A 19,547-nucleotide genomic window follows, 5' to 3' on the forward strand; every position below is an offset into this window, starting at 1 on the left:
AGAGTAATGTAGCAGATGATCCGAAGTAGAAAAGGAAAACCCCCAAAGGGGGTTTACTGTCGAAGATGAGAGTATAGTAACGAAGAACCAGTAACCACCAACTCAGTAGACCAGGGAATCTGGTTCAGGGCGGGAACCAGTGAGGATCTCCCAACTCCAGACTCCCAAGGGATGGAGTATGTAGGAAAATTCAAGACGAATCACAGTCCAACAGCCAACCAGTCAACAGCCAGCCAACCAAATCCCCAAATACAAAATACAAAACAGTAAAAAATAAAAAACCCAAGGTCGACAAGACAAAGAAGCTAACCGGACGGGGCTAGAGATGTCTATTTTTGCTTAGTCTCACTCTATTCTCCTTTTCCCCCTTCCCTTTTTTCTTTCCCCTCGATTCAAACTACACTGACTCCTTGGCCCTGGTGGCTTCTTGACACCCTCTCGTTGCTCCCTTTCGATCTCTGATACCCCCTTTCGCGTCTCTAGTCTAATACATCATGGCCTACCAAGGGTCTGGCTCGCACTCGCCGAGCTACGACGAGAATCATCGTCTGCAGGATGTCCCTGCCTCACAGGTGCGCTGATCGTGAAAAGTCCTGCGGGAGATGCGAAACTGACCTGGATGTGTGAAGTACCGCGAAGACGAAGATGCAGCCCGGGGCCTGCTGTCCCAGCAGCAGGGTCCTTTCGCGACCCCATTTGACGACCCTAGCTCCCGTGGGCCGTCCCCACAGCGTCGGGCCTCTGGGTACAGTTTGACCGAGACCTACGCCGCCGCAGACTCGGCACCGTCCTACAACGACCCCTACAGCGCGGGCTCGGTTTACTCGGGCCACGAAGAAAGCCCCGCGGCGGCCTTTGGGGTCCCGGGCCGGGTCGCGTCCCCCTATGCGCGCAGCGAGACATCATCCACAGAGGCATGGCGCCAGCGCCAGGCTCCGGGAGGCACACAAGGTGGTGGTGGTGGTCTACGCCGATATGCCACTAGGAAGGTCAAACTAGTCCAGGGCTCAGTCCTGAGTGTCGATTACCCCGTGCCCAGTGCCATTCAAAACGCCATCCAGGCCAAGTATCGAAACGATGTCGAAGGCGGCACAGAGGAGTTCACCCACATGCGATGTACGTGATGGAAGACATGAAAGCTCGAGTTCCCTACCAGACACTAACAAATGTTCGCGAATTCAGACACCGCTGCTACTTGTGACCCGAATGAATTTACCCTCCACAACGGTTACAATTTGCGTCCTGCCATGTACAACCGTCACACGGAGTTGCTTATCGCCATTACCTACTACAACGAAGACAAGAACCTGACAGCACGAACCCTGCACGGTGTGATGCAGAATATTCGCGACATTGTGAACCTGAAGAAATCCGAATTCTGGAATAAGGGTGGTCCCGCATGGCAGAAGATTGTGGTTGCACTCGTGTTTGACGGTATCGATCCCTGCGACAAGGACGTGTTGGACGTCCTGGCCACCGTCGGTGTTTACCAGGACGGTGTCATGAAGCGTGACGTTGACGGAAAGGAGACCATTGCTCATATTGTAAGTCGATCATGGCGCAATGTGCTCAGAAAAAAAGACGCTAACAAATGATGTAGTTCGAATACACCACTCAACTTTCCGTCACCCCTAGCCAGCAGCTTATTCGCCCTACCGACGATGGCCCTAGCACACTTCCTCCTGTGCAGATGATGTTCTGTTTGAAGCAGAAGAACAGCAAGAAGATCAACTCGCATCGTTGGCTATTCAACGCCTTTGGCCGAATTTTGAACCCGGAAGTCTGTATCCTTCTAGATGCCGGTACGAAACCTGGTCCTAAGTCTCTGCTCTATCTCTGGGAGGCTTTCTATAACGACAAGGATCTCGGTGGTGCCTGTGGTGAAATTCACGCCATGTTAGGTAAGGGTTGGCGTAACCTGATCAACCCTCTCGTGGCCGCCCAGAACTTCGAGTACAAGATCAGTAATATCTTGGATAAGCCCCTTGAGAGTTCGTTCGGTTATGTGAGTGTCCTGCCCGGTGCGTTTTCGGCCTACCGATTCCGTGCTATCATGGGCCGTCCGCTGGAACAATATTTCCACGGTGATCACACCCTATCCAAACAGCTCGGTAAGAAGGGTATCGAGGGTATGAACATTTTCAAGAAGAACATGTTCTTGGCCGAGGATCGAATTCTGTGTTTCGAGTTGGTGGCCAAAGCAGGCTCTAAGTGGCATCTGACGTACGTCAAGGCCTCCAAGGGTGAAACTGATGTGCCCGAAGGTGCTCCCGAGTTCATCTCCCAGCGTCGTCGTTGGCTGAACGGTTCCTTCGCTGCTGGTATTTACTCGCTGATGCATTTCGGTCGTATGTACAAGAGTGGCCACAACATCATCCGCATGTTCTTCCTGCACATTCAGTTGTTGTACAACATCTTCAACACCTTCCTCACCTGGTTCTCGCTGGCTTCATACTGGCTGACTACCACCGTCATTATTGACTTGGTTGGTACTCCCAGCTCGAATAACAACAACACTGCTTTCCCCTTCGGCAAAACCGCAACTCCTATCATCAACACCATCATCAAATATGGATACCTGGCTTTCCTGCTGCTTCAATTCATCCTTGCACTTGGTAACCGGCCTAAAGGTTCCAAGTTCTCTTACCTCGCCTCGTTCATCGTCTTTGGTATCATTCAGGTTTACATTGTGATTGACTCGATCTATCTGGTCGTCCGCGCTTTCACCGGTGGTGCACCCATGGATTTCGACACGAGTCACGGCGTTGGTGCCTTCCTCAGCTCTTTCTTCGGATCGACTGGTGCTGGTATCATTATCATTGCCCTGGCTGCCACTTTCGGTCTTTATTTCGTTGCCTCGTTCATGTACGCCGATCCGTGGCACATGTTCACCTCGTTCCCTGCATACATGGTGGTCCAGTCCTCCTACATCAACATTCTCAATGTCTACGCCTTCAGTAACTGGCACGATGTTTCTTGGGGTACCAAGGGTTCTGACAAGGCCGATGCCCTGCCCTCAGCCACGGTGACCAAGGATGAAGGCAGTAAAGATGCCGTGATAGAGGAAATTGATAAGCCTCAGGCCGATATCGATAGTCAGTTCGAGGCTACCGTCAAGCGTGCCCTCACACCCTTTGTCGCTCCGGTGGAGCACGACGAGAAGAGTTTGGAGGACTCGTACAAGAGTTTCCGTACTCGTCTTGTCACTCTCTGGATTTTCAGCAATGCTTTCCTCGCCGTTTGCATTACCAGCGAGGCCGTCGACAAGTTTGGATTCAGCGTAAGTTTCCTTTGCCCATTCCCGATGACGATCTGAAATTAACATGAACTAGAATACTGCTACCGAGCGTACCGCTCGTTTCTTCCAGGCTCTCCTGTGGTCCAACGCTGTTGTTGCGCTATTCCGTTTCATCGGATGTTGTTGGTTCCTGGGTCGCACTGGTATCAAGTGCTGCTTCGCCCGCCGATAAACAGCAAAATGTGCTTGTTCTTCCTCATGACAGCCTGGCACTCGCCAGTCCTTCTCTTCATTCTGTGATCTGTATTCTACCTAAAGATGCCCACTTCTCTGATTTTCAATGCCAGCCAATCTGTTCTGTTGCGTCTCTTGTGTCGTCAACGCAACCTGGGGATCTATTTTATTTTTGTTGGACTAGCCAATGGATGCATTAGGGGTGTTATGATTATCCAACCTTTCATATTGAGAACAACTTGTTATAAATGCGTATGGTCGAGGTGTAGATTCTCCCCTTGTATAGATGTCACGGTGGATCGGTCCAAGGCGGAGAGGCGATAAAGCCGATTGCTGATCTGAAGCCCCCCGCAGGCCCAACTCCTGCATCATTTCAACAGTTCAGGGCCGCATTGCTTTCTTTGCTTTTCTCTTACTTTCCTCTCTCCCACAGGGCTCGCTCTGAGCACACCGCGCCACCGCAAGCTTATTCTGACCCTTATACACCTCCCGCAAATCGTCCGTTCCACCAGGTGGGGTGGTGCTTCAGCCAGGATGTTGAAAATCTGGTCTATGGTAGGGTCACTCTGACCTGTACTACCTGGGAATATGTCGCTGATAGTTCCGACAGAAGCAGCAGCAGCAGCAAGCTGAGAATGCCGAGGGTGCTGCTGGAAAGAAGAAGAAGAAGGTCACCGCCGCGCAGTTGCGGGTCCAAAAAGGTCAGTCCCTCGCAGCAGGCATACTTCGGTTGCATCTTGCATACCATGAATACGATCGACTATCATGAGAATCTTGTTCTAACTCTCGACCTTCCACAGACCTTACGGAAATAACCCTTGGAAGCACCATGAAAATGGACTTCCCCAATCCCGACGACATCCTCAACTTTACCTTGAGCATCGAACCCGACGAGGGCATGTACAAGGGTGGAATCTTCAACTTTATCTTTAACGTCAACCAGAACTTCCCCCATGATCCGCCGAAGGTCAAGTGCACACAGAAGATCTACCATCCCAACATTGATTTGGAAGGTAACGTTTGCTTGAATATTCTACGGGAGGATTGGAAGCCCGTTTTGAATCTGAACGCCGTCATTGTGGGCATGCAGGTTGGTTGATTTTACTCCGCTTCATATTGGGATGACTCACCACTAAATCTATAGTTCCTCTTCCTTGAGCCAAATGCCTCCGATCCTCTCAACAAAGAAGCCGCCGAAGATCTCCGCACCACCCGTGAACACTTTAAGAAGAATGTGCGCAATTCCATGGCCGGCGGGTCCGTCCGAGGCGTATCGTTTGAGAGGGTGCTTCGGTGAACGAGGACTCGAAACTTGCGGACTGACCCCAAGTTGCTCGATAGAGTGACATTGGGTGCGTTGCGACATACAGACATACAGATATGGTATTATGATCTACGGCTTACACATGGGCAATATGGCTGGGCGATCCCATGGCGGCGCGCTGGGTTTCACGTACATATTTCCGGCGCATTTAGCATTTGACTACAATAGATCCATTTTGCTCATGGTAAATCAAGTACGCATGAGGTGATTAGTTGGATCTGAGGGGTCTCCGCCGACCTGCATCCATAGATGCTCTCAGTACTTTGATCATTCAAAGAACCGAGATCGGAATTAGCACCAAGTCACAAGGATAATTCAAAGCAAAAAAACAATTGGTTTCCACAGGCGTATATGTACAATCGATCTCCAATCTAGCCACCCTTCGTACACGACCCGTTCAACCAAGCCCGACGGGACACATCGCAACGTTTGCTCTCGTCCGAGGGCAATTTTCTAGAAACGCTTTGACAAAGAAAAGGACTGACGCCGAAAGGGCGGGAAGGAGATGACCGGATGCGATTAGCGACCGATTTAACCGCGCTGGGCGGCACGCTCAGCCTCGAGGCGGGCGTAGTAGGTGTCGCGCTCACGGACACGGGGAAGGTGGAAGCCTGCAGAAGATATTGTCAGACGATGAGCCTGGGATCGCGTGGCTCGAGCATAGCCGGAGTACGATCTACTTACCGTACCACCAGAGGTAGCCGAAGGTGGTACCGAAACCTGGTGTGAGAAAACCCTGGTTAGCATTGTTTGTCCTTCTGAAACTGCCCCCCGGTGTTGGAATGGGCATTTGAGGTCTGTTCGATCTGTCTCGGAAGACAGGGATCTCCAATTGTTGTTCGATCATGCCACTCGGATTTGGGTCATGACTCACCGAAAGCGGTGCTCAGGTCCAGGACGAGACCACGGCGGAGCATCTATAATGGAAAAGAGCATGTCAGGGAACCATTGCGATCGTTCAGACCAAGCCGACCCATCTGATCGGGTCAACCCGGCCTTTCAGGGAAGGGGCACTTACGCCAGTGATGGGGGGGATAGCGGCGGGCATTGTGTCTAAATGATAATGTCAGTTGGTGCTGGAGATCTCTTTCAGTGAGATACTGACTGCTTGGAACCCTGAAACGTTGGTGGTGGGGAGAGGAGAGGGGGGTGGAAGAAGCGGAGGGTTGTGAGGTGAAGTTGAAGCTTCGGAGCGGACTAAGCGAGTGACCGGATTGGTCGATCAACTGTATAAGATGGGCTGATCAAGGTGACGGGCCAAGTCGAGAAGATACGAATCGATCTGAGATTCTTCAGTCGTTAAATCTAAGACTTGGTAGCTAAGATCCCTTTTTTCTATTTCCAAATCCAATCTTGTCTTCCACCTCATCGCCGTCCAGCTAATATTTATGGCCTCAGGCACCAACACGTGACTCCCCAAATCATGGCTTCTTCTTCACGGCGGAGGTTGCATCACTCCAACCTCCGCTCGATCCAACTCCGCAAACCTGTGGCTATGGCAGCTTCAGGTACGCCTATTAAGCGGTCCTCATCCACCGACCAATACAGCGTCAAGCGACTAAAGCACTACCACCACCATCATCGTTTGCAGGAGCCTGTTACCCTGCCGTCGCCCGAGCCAGCTGTACAAGATGAGGCCCACGTCGATCAATTGATGAACCGTGCTATTGGCATATCTCTCAAGGATGCCGGATACTATCTAGCTGAACCAACTGCTCTGTCGAGCTTCCGCAGTGCGACAGAAGAGTGTACGTGATTGGCATTTGATGTTGTTCGAAGCTTCAACTGACGTAATTCGCGCGAATTTTGCAGATATGCTACGCCTTTCCACCTTTGCTCGACAATCAATGCTATCATGTCGTCGAACGCAACCTATTCCGCAAGACTTTGAACACGCCCTTACCCGCCTCCGCCTTACACCTGATGACCTTCTCCCTACTCTCAAATGCTCTCAATATTCTACACCCGCACCCCCGTTACTGCACTCCTCGGAGACGGAAGGGGCAGAAGATGTGCTACCACCAAGTCTTCCTTTGCTCACAGCACTCAGCAGCGAGGACGACCGTGCGAACCGCTCTTACATTCCAAAACATTTTCCCAGCTTCCCCAGCAAGCACACCTACTCTGCCACCGCAGTATTCGTCGAACGAGATGGCGACCAACGCAAGATCAGAGAACGCGCCGCAGAGGATGGACGACACGGAGAAGAGGCACTGCGCAAGTTGGCAAGTGCCGCATTCCGCGACAACCAGACGGGCTCCACGGGCCACCAAAAGAAACTTTGGGGCCGCAGGGCGGATAGCATGGAAACCATGTTCGAGAAGACCACCAAGGCTCTCACTAAGAAGCTTAATCAAGACCCTCGTACTTCTTCTGCGGCAGCAGCTTTGATCGACTCGGCCATGGACATTGACTCCGGAAACCCGGATGCCGACAAGGCCCGGACCAAGCTTTTGTGGAACATGGAGATGGGCCCGATCGTTAATTGTGAGCGGGATCTCTGGCGTCGGACGGCGTCGACTACGCGCCGAGGGGAAGAGAATGACCAAAAGCCCTCGGCGAGCGCGGAGCCACTCGAGGTCATGACTGGCATGTAGATTGCGGGGACACAGTTCCCATTGGCGTTCTTTTCGTTACGGCTGGCGCTTGTTTGATACCCCACGGTGAAGCATTTAATCAATGATATCTTATTCGCAAAACCTCTTAGTACTTTACTTGTAATCCATGTAGTCCAACTCCGCCCAATGCTTATTGATGCAACGCTAAAATCCCATCACTGTGTACTCGCTTGTTTCTGCTTCTGTTCCTCTGCTTGCCTGAGAGGTTCCCAGGATGTGGTTTCGACTGTCAAGCCACCAGCGCAGCTACTGCTTATTAGCAGTTACTTCTTCCGAGTCGACTGGCGTACTCACCGTCTGAATAACCGCACCACGGGTTTGCACACGACAACTCCTTTCTCAGGAATGCCATCTTGTGGCGGGTTGCACGAGTACTGGGTCATTTCGAGCAACGGGCACTCCTTCAGGTTGACGGGGCCGCCTTTGCGACGCTTTTCTTGAAAGTTGCGCTGGACGGTATTGACATGATCGGGGAGAGTCTCCGCGTGAAAAACTCGAGTCAGAGGTGCCATTGGGGCGAGATTTGCGAAAATGAAGACCGGCGAGGTTTATGTTGGAGTGAAGTTGGCAAGTTGAAGTTCAAGTTCGGGAGAGCTCCACGCTATCCTTCCCGAGATCTTTCCACCTCGACTCACTCGGACTTCATGAATTTGGTTCTTTCAGGGATGCCAGATTGAGAAGGCCATCGCTATGGCTGCTTATCTTGGGGAGAAATCGTTAGCAGATGTACACCATGACGGACTGGATGAGGTACGGATTCAATTGGCTCTTGTTCAGACCGTGAATTGACTTCGACAAGATCTTGTCTGAATTGAATCAATTCTTCCCTGGTATTGCAGGCCGGGAATCGCATTTTCTAGGAATACCAGCCTTGGACACATTGCTGGAAGTCTTTGCGCCAAAAACATCGGGGGTACCGAATGCGCCAACTGATCAACTCCCATCTCGAAGGGGGCCTGGACCTGACCACGGCCAGTCTGGAGACTTTATGACGGAAGATGAAGAAATGATCTTGCTCAATCAAGTTCAGACCGACTATGTTGAAATGCCGGGTGAAGTACACCTGCCAGACGAGACAGACCCATCGGCCAGCTGGTTTCCAGACCCTGAGAGTATCAAAAAGCGGGCACTCCCTGTCGTGGAGATCTCAAGCAGCTTGTCAGCCTCGGGAAAGTCACAGCTATTGTACTATATGACTGCACTTGCAATCTTACCGCGAAATCATGGCGATTTGCTGCTAGGCGGCTGGGAATCGGCTGTGATTTTTATAGACAACGACAATCGCTTTGACGCCGAAAGACTACGGATTGTGGCTCGAGGCATCATACTGCAGCAGCAACTTCGCTCTGACCCGGATGCAAAGGATCAACCGACAGGAGCAACGCTGGGTCATGAGCTGGAGTCGCTACTTGTCTCTTCACTGCGGCATGTCCATGTCTTTCGCCCACAGTCATCCTCGGCCCTTCTAGCTACACTACAGAGTCTAGAAACCTATCTATTTGACCTCTCGAATCATCGTTCTGCCTCACGTCCCCTGAAAATGATTGCCGTTGACAGCGCCACTGCTTTCATCTGGCAAGATCGGCTCCGTGACGAAGTTGCTCGAATTGAGGAAATTGGGCGTCCCAGGGCAGAGCTTGATCGTGAGCGCGAGCGAAACCAGAGCTTCCATCTGTCTGACCTCTATGGTGAGCTGGTGATGGTTTTAAAGCGACTTCAGAGTTTGTTTCAATGCGCAATTGTGTTCACAACGACCTCGGGTACTCGTGCGACCCCATCTAGTGATGGTCAATCGGGTCCTGGTCTATACGACTGGTACCAGTTACAAAATCCAGCATTACGGCCTGCTCTCCCGGCGCCATGGGGCACATTTCCAACATTGCGTCTCATTGTCCAACGGTCTTCTGTTCGTCCATTTCCACCTAGCATGGCCCCCAAGGCTGCGATTCATGATGCCCATTTACGACAGAGCGTGGTTCAGCAAGGCAAGATATCGGCTTGCGTCAATGCCTGGGGACGAGATGATTGGCCTCAGCGGGTGGTTGAAGCCATTGAGGAGAACAACAAGGGCAGCTTTTCGTTTTACGTGCGTGAGTCTGATATTGAGATACCCCAGCCCGATGAATGATCAAATAAATTTCTATGTACGGTATCTGTTCTTGAGAACGCGCGTTTTATGTACCTCGTAGCTTAACCAAAGAGCTTCGTAATAGCCTCAACAGTCGTGTTTCCACCACTGAACACAACTCCAACATCCCATCCTTCCTTTCCACCCTCCCGCTCAACCTTCCGACGGAAATCCTCATCAAAGAGACAGACGGCCAATCCAACCACTGCACTCGGCTCAACAACAGTCTTCATGCGCTCTATTACTAAGCGCATTGTTGCTTTGATCTGTGCCTCAGTGACAGCAAACACTCCCTCAACTCGGCTCTTGTTGGAGATGACCTCCCAGTTGATCAGTCCAACAGGGGTACGTAATCCATCCGCAATGGTCAAGGTACCCACGGCCTCAACACGCTCTCCAGCCTCCAATCCTCGACGGCAATCATCTGCGCCTTCAAAGGTAGGCTCTGCGCCGAACACGCGGGTTGACTTGTCCGAAAACCAGGTTGCAACACCGGAGTTCAGCCCGCCGCCACCAATTGGTGTGATCACTGCATCCAAAGCTCGAGACCCGACCTGCTCGGTGTGTTGGACCTCTAGTTCCAAAGCTGTTGTGCCTTGCCCGCAAATGATATTCACATGGTCGTATGGTGGCACCAGAATGGCATTTGTCTTTGCCTGGATGTCGGCCACCACGGCCTCTCGCTCTACACTAGTCGAACCGCTGAAGATCACTTCTGCGCCATGGGATTGGGTGCCAGCGATCTTGCTCGGTGTACTGATCCGGGGCATCACAATGTAAGCTGGGACGCCTAGGGTTGAGGCTGCGAGAGCGAGGGCTTGCGCATGATTTCCTAGAAGGAACGAGAGAAAGAATTAGTCTGGGTTGGTCGGGTTGCCGAAGGCTCGAAGGTACCGGAGCTGTGCGTAATCACCCCGCGTTGTTTCACCTCGTCCCCGCGCTCCTCCAACAATCGCAGGAGTGCATGGAAGGCGCCTCGTGCTTTGAATGCTCCAATTCGCTGGAAATTCTCACACTTGAAGAAGAATCGGAACCGTGGTTGAGCTGGGGTCTGGCCTTCAAATGGTGTTCCGACGAGCGCCTCCGGGGTTTGCGGCGTGGAGGCGATCGTGTCGAGGGTATTGCAGGTCAGCAGTGGCGTCCGGTGCACATAGGGTTGAATGAGCTCATAGGCCGCTTGAACTGCAGCAGGAGTGAGTGATTGTGCGGCATGGGCGGGGGAGGTCATGCTGGTGTTAAGTTTCCAAGTTGTATGGGAGAAGTGCAGTTCCAACTTCCCTATGACTCTTACCCCGGATCATCTCCGCCCGCACAGCTCGCTACACACTACGAGTTTTAAAAGCCAAGTTTAGTTGGAACCTGATCCGAAAGCCAATTACACAAGGTGGAAAAGAGGAAAAAAGCTGGAACATCTAGAAAATTGAAATGGGGGCTTATATAGCCTCAAAATGATATTTTTCAAATACCTGAAACCCAAACAGAACAGTTCATAGTACATCATAATTTTGAAACCCCCACGGGTATCACAGTATTAACTTATTTCTGGTTCTCGGGGCGGAGAGAGCGGACGGCCTTACCGGCGCGCCAGATCTCAAGGTCCCGGATCTCCTGCATCTCCTTCTCGTACTTCTCACGGTAGTCCTTCTGGGAGTTGTAGTCGAGGGAGCGCTGGGTCTCAGTGCCGTTGTAGACGCTGTCGTAGAGGTCGTTGAAGACGGGCTTCAGGGTGTCCTTGAAGCGGCCAGACCAGTCAATGGCACCGCGGCGGGCGGTGGTGGAGCAGGCAGCGTACATCCAGTCCATACCCTTACCACCGATCAAGGGGTACAGGGACTGGGTGGCCTCCTCAACGGTCTCGTTGAAAGCCTCGGAGGGGCTGTGGCCACGCTCACGGAGAACCTCGTACTGAGCGAGGAACATACCGTGGATACCACCCATGAGGCAACCACGCTCACCGTAGAGGTCAGAGTAGACCTCCTTTTCAAAGGTGGTCTCGTAGAGGTAGCCGGAGCCGACAGCGACACCCATAGCGACGGCGCGCTCCTTGGCCTGGCCAGTGACGTCCTGGTAGACGGCAATGGAGGAGTTGATACCACGGCCCTCACGGAAGAGAGAGCGGACGGTACGGCCGGAACCCTTGGGGGCAACGAGGATGACATCAATGTCCTTGGGGACATCGACCTTGGTGAGGTCCTTGAAGACGGGGGAGAAACCGTGGGAGAAGTAGAGGGTCTTGCCCTTGGTGAGGAGGGGCTTGATAGTGGGCCAGGTCTCGGACTGGGCGGCATCGGAGAGCAGGTTCATGACAATGGTACCCTTCTCGATGGCGGTGGTGACATCGAAGAGGTTCTTGCCGGGGACCCAGCCGTCCTCGATGGCCTCCTTCCAGGAAGCACCATCCTTACGGACACCAACGATGACGTTGAGGCCCTGGTCACGGAGGTTGAGACCCTGACCGTGACCCTGGGAACCGTAACCGATGAGGGCAAGGGTGTCGTTCTTAAAGAACTCCTGGAGCTTCTCACGGGGCCAATCGGCACGCTCGTAGACATCCTCCTTGACACCGGCAAAGTCAATGGTCTTGATACCACGGACGGGGGTGACGACCGAGGAGACACGGGGGAGGGCAGCAGCGGCCGCCACAGCAGGCCGGGGAAGGGCGGCGGTGACGACGGTGCGAGGGGCGGCCACGCGGGCGAGGCGGAGGGCACGGGGAAGACCACGGGAAGCCATTGTGAAGATATGGAAGAGAGGAGAGTGGAGAGTGAAGGAGGAAAAGAAGAAACCAGACCGGGGAAGCTCTGGGATTTATAAATGGGAGACATGGCCGCAACCGCTGCGAGTCACCCCACGTGATCCCGGAGAAGTGCAAGAGCTCCCCGGCCGGTGTCGGCGGTGGCGTTGATTGGCCAACGCCATGAGTCAGACATTATGTCATGCTTCCAGCAGCAACCGTGGATGAGCTGGCCCGATTAGGCTTGGGGCGGAGATTCCCCGGAGTGAAGCCACAGCTCCGAAGAGGTGTGTGGGCGTGGAAAGTGTATGGGGGAGAGACCAGTCAGGGGTTGAGGCTGATCACTGCATCTATGGTGATTGGCTAGCTTCGATTCCTGCTGTTCTATATCGGTGGACTTCAACCCCTGGAATCATGCGAAATCCCATCTCGGGTGTGGTGTCTGCCTCAGGTGTCAGTTTCCCCACCTCCCCTCACCACTGCTCTTCACACTTGTCCGCCAGCTTTCCTTGGACCATGGCAGGATGAACTTCTCATTCGGCGATCTCCCCACCATCCAGACCCGCAAGGCGTTACTGTTGCTGGATTTCCAAAATGACTTTGTTCGGCCCTCCGGGGCGCTTCATGTCCCCAACACGCCTGATATCCTCGAGACCCTGCCTCACCTCGCCGCAGCGTTTCGTCGCGTGGGTGATGTAGTATGGGTGCGCTCTCATTTCGATACCCTACAAGCCATTACCGACTGGAATTTTGGGGATCGCATTGTTTTGGCGCGAGAACCCCCGCGCCGGAAGACATTGCCTTCATCTGATGTTATTGAAGTCGGATCGGACCGTGATTCGCCTGAGCCTATCGATCCGGAAGCTTTCTTGTCTGCCGATCCATCGCGATGTGTTACGCACCAGACCCCTGGATATCAGTTTCCTGCACCGATCCTCGCCGCCATCGATGCCCAGAAAGATACTGTCATCGACAAAACAGGATATTCTGCCCTGGAGTCGCCTGGTCTGATCCTGTCGTTTCGAACTCGCTTCGTCACTGAACTATATCTATGTGGGTCACTATCTAATGTGTCTGTATTCGCCACTGCTCTGGATGCTGTGCGCAATGGTTTTTCGGTGACTCTGGTAGAAAATTGTTTGGGTTTCCGTGATTTCCAACGTCACCAAGAAGCCATGCGTCGCATGGCAGATATTCTCGGTGCGACAGGTACAACCTCGCAGGAGCTTTCGCAGGAGTTGGATTGGGACGAGACCGATGCGATTGCGCGCCAAGGTGTGTCACGACTGAAGAGACCAGCTAACACAGCTGGCATTGAGAGTATCATGGATGGACTAGAGGTTTGGACCGCCAATGATACCGCAGCAAAAGAAGAGGATTCACAAGAAGAGGACGACTTCAGTATTGCCAAGCTTGCTTCTCGTTCCCGCACACAGCGCGGTGCCGCACAGGCACGGGGTCCAACAGAAGAGAAGAAGAAAGTGCGCGCGCGAATCCGTCGTCCAAAACGACGAGAGCCAACGTCAGAATCCGGAGTTGGAGCTCGCGTAGATCTTTCCCAGAAAGATGCGCCTGCCAGGCCGGCAGAAACACCGAATACATCCAAAAGTGACATCGGAGAAGGCGACTCGCGTATCGTGCATAACATCGATCTGCCGGAAGATGCCTTTGAACGCCTCCAGGCGGAGGTGAAATGGCAGAAGATGTACCACCTCTCGGGTCTAGTTCCTAGATTGGTTGCAGTTCAAGGCCAAGCTCAAGCAGATGGAGCGATACCTATTTACCGCCATCCTGCGGACGAATCTCCAGCCTTCAGGCCTTTTACACCTGCAGTGGATGCAGTGCGGGCCACTGTTGAACGCATCTTGGGCCACCCATTAAATCATGTGCTCATCCAGCTTTACCGTGATGGACAGGATCGCATCTCAGAGCATTCAGACAAGACGCTGGATATTGTGCGGGGGTCTTTCATTTGCAATGTCAGCCTAGGCGCTGAGCGCGTTTTGGTACTTCGGACCAAAGCTTCAGCATCCAAGCCCGCAGAAGGGGCGGAACCAGGTCGGACCACCCAGCGCGTGCCCCTGCCTCACAATTCACTCTTCGTTATGGGGCAAAACACAAACATGCGTTGGCTTCATGGAATCCGGGCAGACAAACGTCCCGATTCAGCCAAGTCCACTGCCGAGCAGACATACGGTGGACAGCGTATCTCCCTTACTTTCCGACATATTGGAACATACATCGAACCCGCGACCAACAAAATCTGGGGCCAAGGGGCTGTCGGTAAGACATCAGATCAGGCGCGTCCTGTAATCCATGCAGATACCGCTGGAACAGAGCAACTTATTGCTGCTTTTGGTCAAGAGAACCGTGATACCGAGTTTAATTGGGACGCTGTGTATGGCGAAGGCTTTGATGTGGTCAACTTTGTGACTCCGTCTACGGCACAATTGATACTCAGCGGAGACCCTGTCATTGACTTGTGTGTACGACTTTCTCTGGGAGAAAACGGTATTCGATATGAGGTCATCACTGGCCATCCAGAGAAGGATATTCATAATGATCAAGCACCGGCCTTGCCAGTGTACATTGCTTCCGATGGGTCTACTGCCGCAGGTGGCTCTTCTATCCTGAAGCATTTAGCCCAACGAGTCGAATCCACACGCCCAGGTGCAGTGTCATTGGGTGGGGGTGATTACTTGCCAATCGTCGACCGATTTTTGATGCACTGGCGGGAACATCGTGCCAATAATTCAGATCATGCATTTGACTTCGGCTTTGAAGATTGGGAACATGTTCTGGAGGGACAACACTACCTAGGAGGTACAGTGCTCGCTATCGATGACTGCTCTCTGTGGCCAGTTTTCCGCGAGATCATACAAACACAAGGCATGTTTGATTCCCGATTCCCAAATTTGAACCAATACTATGAAAGAGTTGCCAAACGAGGTATCGTCCGGTCAATTCTGGAGGAATGAATTTGGTGGAGCAGCTTTGATTTTTAGCAATCAGCCGATGATGCATTTCCGTGTACTTGTTTAGCCATGGACATATGACGACCGTACGAATTTACTGAACGAGCCGCATTGGCTTGAAATTGTCTCTATCCTAACGCTTTCTCTTGATGTGCTTGTTGCAACTTGCTGGAAAACTTCAATCTCCTACCCTACTCCGCTGATGGGTACAAGAGTCTACTTTCTATGGGATTGTGCAAGTGGCTTATGTTCTGGGTATTGCTGCTAACGCTTATCGGGATTGATCTTCTAGAGACAGCTACCAGGGAATGAGGTGGTAGTCAAAGAACTCTTCAGGGCAACATTGCCGCAGACCACAGCCTTGAAGAAGGCTTGGGCCACGGCCGATGCACCATCAGGACTGGTGTGTGTGTGATCCAAGGGGAAGTATGAATCAACAGTGGTGAGACCCAGGGTCTCAAATCGGTCCGCCACATACGCGCCATGGTCAACATAGGAGGCTCCGGCCGCCTCGGCTGCAAGCTGAGCATACCCTACGAACCGTGATGGGGAGTACGTGAATGTACCAGTTTCCCAGGGGTTGTTGGGTGTTTGGCTGGAGATGAGAACATTTGCGCCCTTGGCCTTGAATGTTTTAGCAGCATTCTCCAGGTAGGCCGGGAAGGTGAGAACTGTCTCAGCGACGCCGTCGTATGTTGTGCTGCATGTCTCGCTTCCTGTGCCGCTGCAGTCGGTACGCCCGTTGTCAGTTGACAGCGATCCACCGTCATTGTGTCCAAATTCAATGACCACCCAGTCACCGGCCTGGACCACGGCTGCAATGGCATCGAAGCGACCCTCTCGTGTGTATGATCGGGCGCTACGGCCAGCGACGGCTTGGTTGGAAACGGTGAGGGAGGTATAAGACGTGACATATTCCCCCCAACCTAGACATCTTAGTATCATTCTCTCGAGGGTTGAGGCAATACATACCCGCAGTGCCCGATCCAGTCCCACCCTTTGCCATAGTCGAGTCACCGGCAAGATAGATGGTTGTGCCCAGCGCACTGGGAACAAGGGCAGAGAGGAGCGCCGCGGTCTTCATGGCGACTAGCAGAATAAAATGATATCAAGAGTCTTGCGTGATATTACTGGAATCATGTCTGGTCCTTCAATTTATATAGGCCAAATCCTCTGCCAAGCCACAGACTAGATACGTGGAAAAAGTGGCATTCCCACCGGGGTATACATGTCCGAACTGTGAAGCTCTCCGTGTTTCATGGCGTTCGGAGCAGCGGAGATGTCATGACCGGATCAGAAATGACGAAACAAGGCCAAGACCTTACTTCTGATTCATGGAAATGGCTTTGATGAGGGGGAAAATAATCCTCCTGCAGCTATCACTAACTTATGCAGTAGTTCCGTTATGACATGCGGGGATATTATTCACCGGAGCCCTATCCATGGGCAAAGGGACGAAAAACGGGGATAGCTATGGCTTCAAGTCTTTTTCTTTCAGTGGAAGAATTGCGAGCCAAAGGGCCGACGAAAGGCCGAATGTACATGTTGATACCTTTCAGCGTGCATATAATGCTATACGGAGGTTTCCAGGTATGCACCACTGACTTCAAGCACAACCATCACGATTTATTTGAACGGTTGCAAATTTCACTCCGACACATTCCCGTGGAATGGTATCCTAATAATTATGAATGGGATCTTTGATATCTTCTTGGGAAAGCTATCGTGGAGCTCGCATTCTGCAAGACCTAAGCTTGTTCTACTCCCCAATCTCGGGATTTCTCGCATAGGTGGAGTTGACCCCTGCATTTCCAGGCTCCCTGGCCAAGACACGGGAAAATCATGCGACTGTGGGCTTGAAGTGCCTAGAACATTGGGACTATATACAGTAAATAGGGCCGAGAATCAAAGCTTCTCGAATGTGGGAATTCGCTTCTGCAGCCCCGATAATAGGGCTGCCGATACATCCTGTGTCTGCAAAGCAGCACTATTCCAAACGCTGGTATAGCGCAGTCCGTCTTGAACGGAGTGGTCGCGCGAGTAGTTCAAGATCTCCTTGGTGCCTTGTACCGCGACGGGACTTTTCTTGGCCATCAGAGAGGCCATTTTGAAAGCGGCCGCGAGGGTGGCCTGCCGGTTTTCGTACACGGCATTCACAAACCCAACACGCAGGGCCTCCTCGGCGCCGAACTCGCGCGCAGTCAGAGCGACTTCCTTGACCCATCCGTAGTTGCCAACGACCTTGGGAAGTCGGCTGAGCGTACCTATGTCCGCTGCAAGCCCAATGTCTACCTCCTTGACCGCAAATCGAGTGTCCTTGGCACAGACTCGCACATCTGTGGCGGTGGCCAGGTCGATAGCGAGGCCCAAAGAGAAGCCATGGAGGGCAACTATTACTGGCTTTTCGCACCGCTCAACCGCAGTAATGCAGTCCTGGAACTCCGCAATGTGGCGTCGAAGGAGTGCGGCCTTACGGGCAGCGTCATTCTGCGTCTCCGAGGACAATAGGCCCTCAGAAGCTGCCTTCACGTCCAGCCCGGCGGTAAATGCCTTCTCTCCCGCACCGCTGAGAACGATTACCCGGACCGAGGGATCAGAGGAGAGTTTGTTGAAGATTTGGGCCAAATTCAACCACATCCTATCACGATCGGTTAGTCAAGTCGTAAAGGACGGGGGTCAATACCCACGCTTCGACAAAGGCGTTCAGCCGATCTGGCCGGTTAATCTCCACATGGGCCACATATTGAAGGTCTGTGGGAAACTTCACAGTAAAATAGTCGAAAGTATACTCAGCCATGGTGGAAGTTGGGTTGAAATCAAAGAGTGGGAGAGAGAGGAGTATATCAAGGCGGGTAGCTCCAACGGACCTCGGCAAGTCTGGGAACCATCGAATGCCACCGAGAATACACTCACAGTCGATTCGAGGGACAATTTATGTTCAAAGGCCCATATAAGTCCTGAATTTGATTTATATAGAATCCAATTATGTCCATCTATCTGTTAATCTACAACTAGAACTCTACGATGTGCAGGCTTCACGTGCCGAGGTTCAACACCCTTGGCATAAGAGATGAGAATATCAGCAAAAGGACAAAAAATGGATTAAGTATATGATTTTAGCTAGAATAATACATGAAAAGGAAGACCAAAGAGAATTAGGCATGGTAGAAACCATTTGAAACAAGATCAAGCGGCGAAACCCATAAAAAAGAAACAGCAGATAACAGATAACATTCATGGCTCGTGTTCAGACGTCAAGTGTGAGATGCGCCAAAAGGGTGCTGCGCGGTCGTTGGGACGGTCGTTTACTCAATGGTGATCTTCTTCGTGGCGGCAACAGTAGCCTTGGGCACTTGGACTGACAGAATGCCATGCTTCAAGCTGGCCTTGACATTGTCCTGGTCAACGCGACTCGGGAAGGAGAAGGTGCGTTGGAACTCGCCAACCGAGCGCTCACTGGCCCAGAAGTGGTGGGTGGACTCAGTGTTGGTCTGCTCATGTTCCTCGCTCTCATCCTCCACTTGGGCTTGGTGGTTGGAAGTGTCGTAGTCGCGCTCACTGCGGCCCTTTACGACCAGAGTTTGGGAATCGGAGAACTCAATGTCAATGTCTTTTTGAGCGACACCGGGAAGCTCGCCATCCAGGTGATAGGCATCCTCGGTTTCACGAACGTCAAAGCGAGGGGAGAACGAGGGAACAGAGGGCTGACTGCGAGTAGAGCGATGGGTGTCGTAGTCGTCCAAAAGACGGAAGAGAGGAGTGAAATCCCCAGAGCTTGGGAAGCTAGCACGGAAGAGAGACATGTTTGGAGGTTTGGTTGAAAAAGATGGATTGAATGCTTTGGAAGCAGTAGAATATCTTTGAAGATGAGCTTGGATGATGATGATGATGATGAGCCGGACAAACATCAGCCTTTTATGTCATATCTTCCCCCCAGACCACTGCATTGTTCAGCAACATCTGGAACATGCGACTTTATCGTCGAAGCCGCCATCAAGTGCCAGTTGTTGCTCGCCGCTTCTCCAACCCGCTGGATTCTTCTCCACGCTTCGATCACGTGATATGGAAATCCGGGGTTACCAATCGTCAGGTTGACAAAGAAAGAATGGAGAGAGTGGCAAGCATGGAACATTCCATGGGTTTAAATTATAAATTCATTCCTGTAGACTCTAGCCCATGCTAGAATACACCAGCTTGCATTGTGCAGTGAAACGACATTGCCGGCATTGTTGTACCCCAAACCAGCCAGTTTTCTCACAGCTTCCGATTGATTGAACCCTTGTTGCATATCCCATT

General features: G+C 52.3%; 12 protein-coding genes across 12 annotated transcripts; 5 read left to right on the forward strand and 7 right to left on the reverse strand.

Annotated features, from left to right (window-relative positions):
* Positions 1-494: 494 nt before the first annotated feature.
* Positions 495-3,470, forward strand: chsG (chitin synthase class III; the record flags this gene model as incomplete). The annotated part of the gene is made up of 5 exons (XM_057133427.1): positions 495-572; positions 630-1,116; positions 1,183-1,544; positions 1,601-3,280; positions 3,333-3,470. 5 exons carry the CDS (start codon positions 495-497, stop codon positions 3,468-3,470), a joined length of 2,745 nt encoding a protein of 914 aa, XP_056981415.1.
* A 536-nt stretch (positions 3,471-4,006) lies between these two features.
* Positions 4,007-4,769, forward strand: N7511_011051 (NEDD8-conjugating protein UBC12; the record flags this gene model as incomplete). The annotated part of the gene is made up of 4 exons (XM_057133428.1): positions 4,007-4,027; positions 4,074-4,173; positions 4,273-4,562; positions 4,617-4,769. 4 exons carry the CDS (start codon positions 4,007-4,009, stop codon positions 4,767-4,769), a joined length of 564 nt encoding a protein of 187 aa, XP_056981416.1.
* Positions 4,770-5,258: 489 nt separating this feature from the next.
* On the reverse strand, positions 5,259-5,948 carry N7511_011052 (cytochrome c oxidase subunit VIIa). The gene is made up of 5 exons (XM_057133429.1): positions 5,902-5,948; positions 5,815-5,849; positions 5,671-5,713; positions 5,481-5,516; positions 5,259-5,407 (listed from the first exon to the last, which is right to left on the reverse strand). The coding sequence occupies exons 2-5, from the start codon at positions 5,842-5,844 to the stop codon at positions 5,328-5,330; spliced, it is 189 nt and encodes a 62-aa protein (XP_056981417.1). The 5' UTR covers positions 5,845-5,849; positions 5,902-5,948; the 3' UTR covers positions 5,259-5,327.
* Positions 5,949-6,219: 271 nt separating this feature from the next.
* On the forward strand, positions 6,220-7,393 carry N7511_011053 (TBP-associated factor 8 family protein; the record flags this gene model as incomplete). Its single annotated transcript, XM_057133430.1, has 2 exons — positions 6,220-6,544; positions 6,609-7,393. 2 exons carry the CDS (start codon positions 6,220-6,222, stop codon positions 7,391-7,393), a joined length of 1,110 nt encoding a protein of 369 aa, XP_056981418.1.
* A 176-nt stretch (positions 7,394-7,569) lies between these two features.
* N7511_011054 (uncharacterized protein) lies at positions 7,570-7,926 on the reverse strand (the record flags this gene model as incomplete). The annotated part of the gene is made up of 2 exons (XM_057133431.1): positions 7,570-7,660; positions 7,709-7,926. 2 exons carry the CDS (start codon positions 7,924-7,926, stop codon positions 7,570-7,572), a joined length of 309 nt encoding a protein of 102 aa, XP_056981419.1.
* A 178-nt stretch (positions 7,927-8,104) lies between these two features.
* Positions 8,105-9,542, forward strand: N7511_011055 (putative Rad51 family DNA repair protein; the record flags this gene model as incomplete). Its single annotated transcript, XM_057133432.1, has 2 exons — positions 8,105-8,164; positions 8,214-9,542. 2 exons carry the CDS (start codon positions 8,105-8,107, stop codon positions 9,540-9,542), a joined length of 1,389 nt encoding a protein of 462 aa, XP_056981420.1.
* A 62-nt stretch (positions 9,543-9,604) lies between these two features.
* Positions 9,605-10,770, reverse strand: N7511_011056 (threonine/serine dehydratase; the record flags this gene model as incomplete). Its single annotated transcript, XM_057133433.1, has 2 exons — positions 9,605-10,374; positions 10,437-10,770. 2 exons carry the CDS (start codon positions 10,768-10,770, stop codon positions 9,605-9,607), a joined length of 1,104 nt encoding a protein of 367 aa, XP_056981421.1.
* Positions 10,771-11,078: 308 nt separating this feature from the next.
* N7511_011057 (Ketol-acid reductoisomerase) lies at positions 11,079-12,275 on the reverse strand (the record flags this gene model as incomplete). The annotated part of the gene is made up of 1 exon (XM_057133434.1): positions 11,079-12,275. One exon carries the CDS (start codon positions 12,273-12,275, stop codon positions 11,079-11,081), a length of 1,197 nt encoding a protein of 398 aa, XP_056981422.1.
* A 525-nt stretch (positions 12,276-12,800) lies between these two features.
* On the forward strand, positions 12,801-15,254 carry N7511_011058 (isochorismatase family protein family; the record flags this gene model as incomplete). Its single annotated transcript, XM_057133435.1, has 1 exon — positions 12,801-15,254. One exon carries the CDS (start codon positions 12,801-12,803, stop codon positions 15,252-15,254), a length of 2,454 nt encoding a protein of 817 aa, XP_056981423.1.
* Positions 15,255-15,539: 285 nt separating this feature from the next.
* On the reverse strand, positions 15,540-16,335 carry N7511_011059 (rhamnogalacturonan acetylesterase RgaE; the record flags this gene model as incomplete). The annotated part of the gene is made up of 2 exons (XM_057133436.1): positions 15,540-16,177; positions 16,224-16,335. The coding sequence occupies 2 exons, from the start codon at positions 16,333-16,335 to the stop codon at positions 15,540-15,542; spliced, it is 750 nt and encodes a 249-aa protein (XP_056981424.1).
* Positions 16,336-17,156: 821 nt separating this feature from the next.
* N7511_011060 (enoyl-CoA hydratase/isomerase family protein) lies at positions 17,157-18,048 on the reverse strand (the record flags this gene model as incomplete). Its single annotated transcript, XM_057133437.1, has 2 exons — positions 17,157-17,889; positions 17,939-18,048. The coding sequence occupies 2 exons, from the start codon at positions 18,046-18,048 to the stop codon at positions 17,157-17,159; spliced, it is 843 nt and encodes a 280-aa protein (XP_056981425.1).
* Positions 18,049-18,556: 508 nt separating this feature from the next.
* N7511_011061 (Hsp20/alpha crystallin family protein) lies at positions 18,557-19,054 on the reverse strand (the record flags this gene model as incomplete). The annotated part of the gene is made up of 1 exon (XM_057133438.1): positions 18,557-19,054. The coding sequence occupies one exon, from the start codon at positions 19,052-19,054 to the stop codon at positions 18,557-18,559; it is 498 nt and encodes a 165-aa protein (XP_056981426.1).
* Between the last annotated feature and the right edge of the window lie 493 nt (positions 19,055-19,547).

Source organism: Penicillium nucicola, assembly GCF_028828085.1.
Source record: "Penicillium nucicola strain IBT 29836 chromosome Unknown utg000010l, whole genome shotgun sequence".
In the NCBI taxonomy this organism is placed as follows: domain Eukaryota; kingdom Fungi; phylum Ascomycota; class Eurotiomycetes; order Eurotiales; family Aspergillaceae; genus Penicillium; species Penicillium nucicola.

Bases quoted from the DNA above. Each gene is read 5' to 3' on its own strand.
- N7511_011052 (XM_057133429.1), bottom strand. From the start codon at position 5,844: ATGCCCGCCGCTATCCCCCCCATCACTGGC. The intron at 5,714-5,814 runs GTAAGTGCCCCT...TTTCCATTATAG, and splicing joins CTATCCCCCCCATCACTGGC to ATGCTCCGCCGTGGTCTCGT. The intron at 5,517-5,670 runs GTGAGTCATGAC...TTCTCACACCAG, and splicing joins GGACCTGAGCACCGCTTTCG to GTTTCGGTACCACCTTCGGC.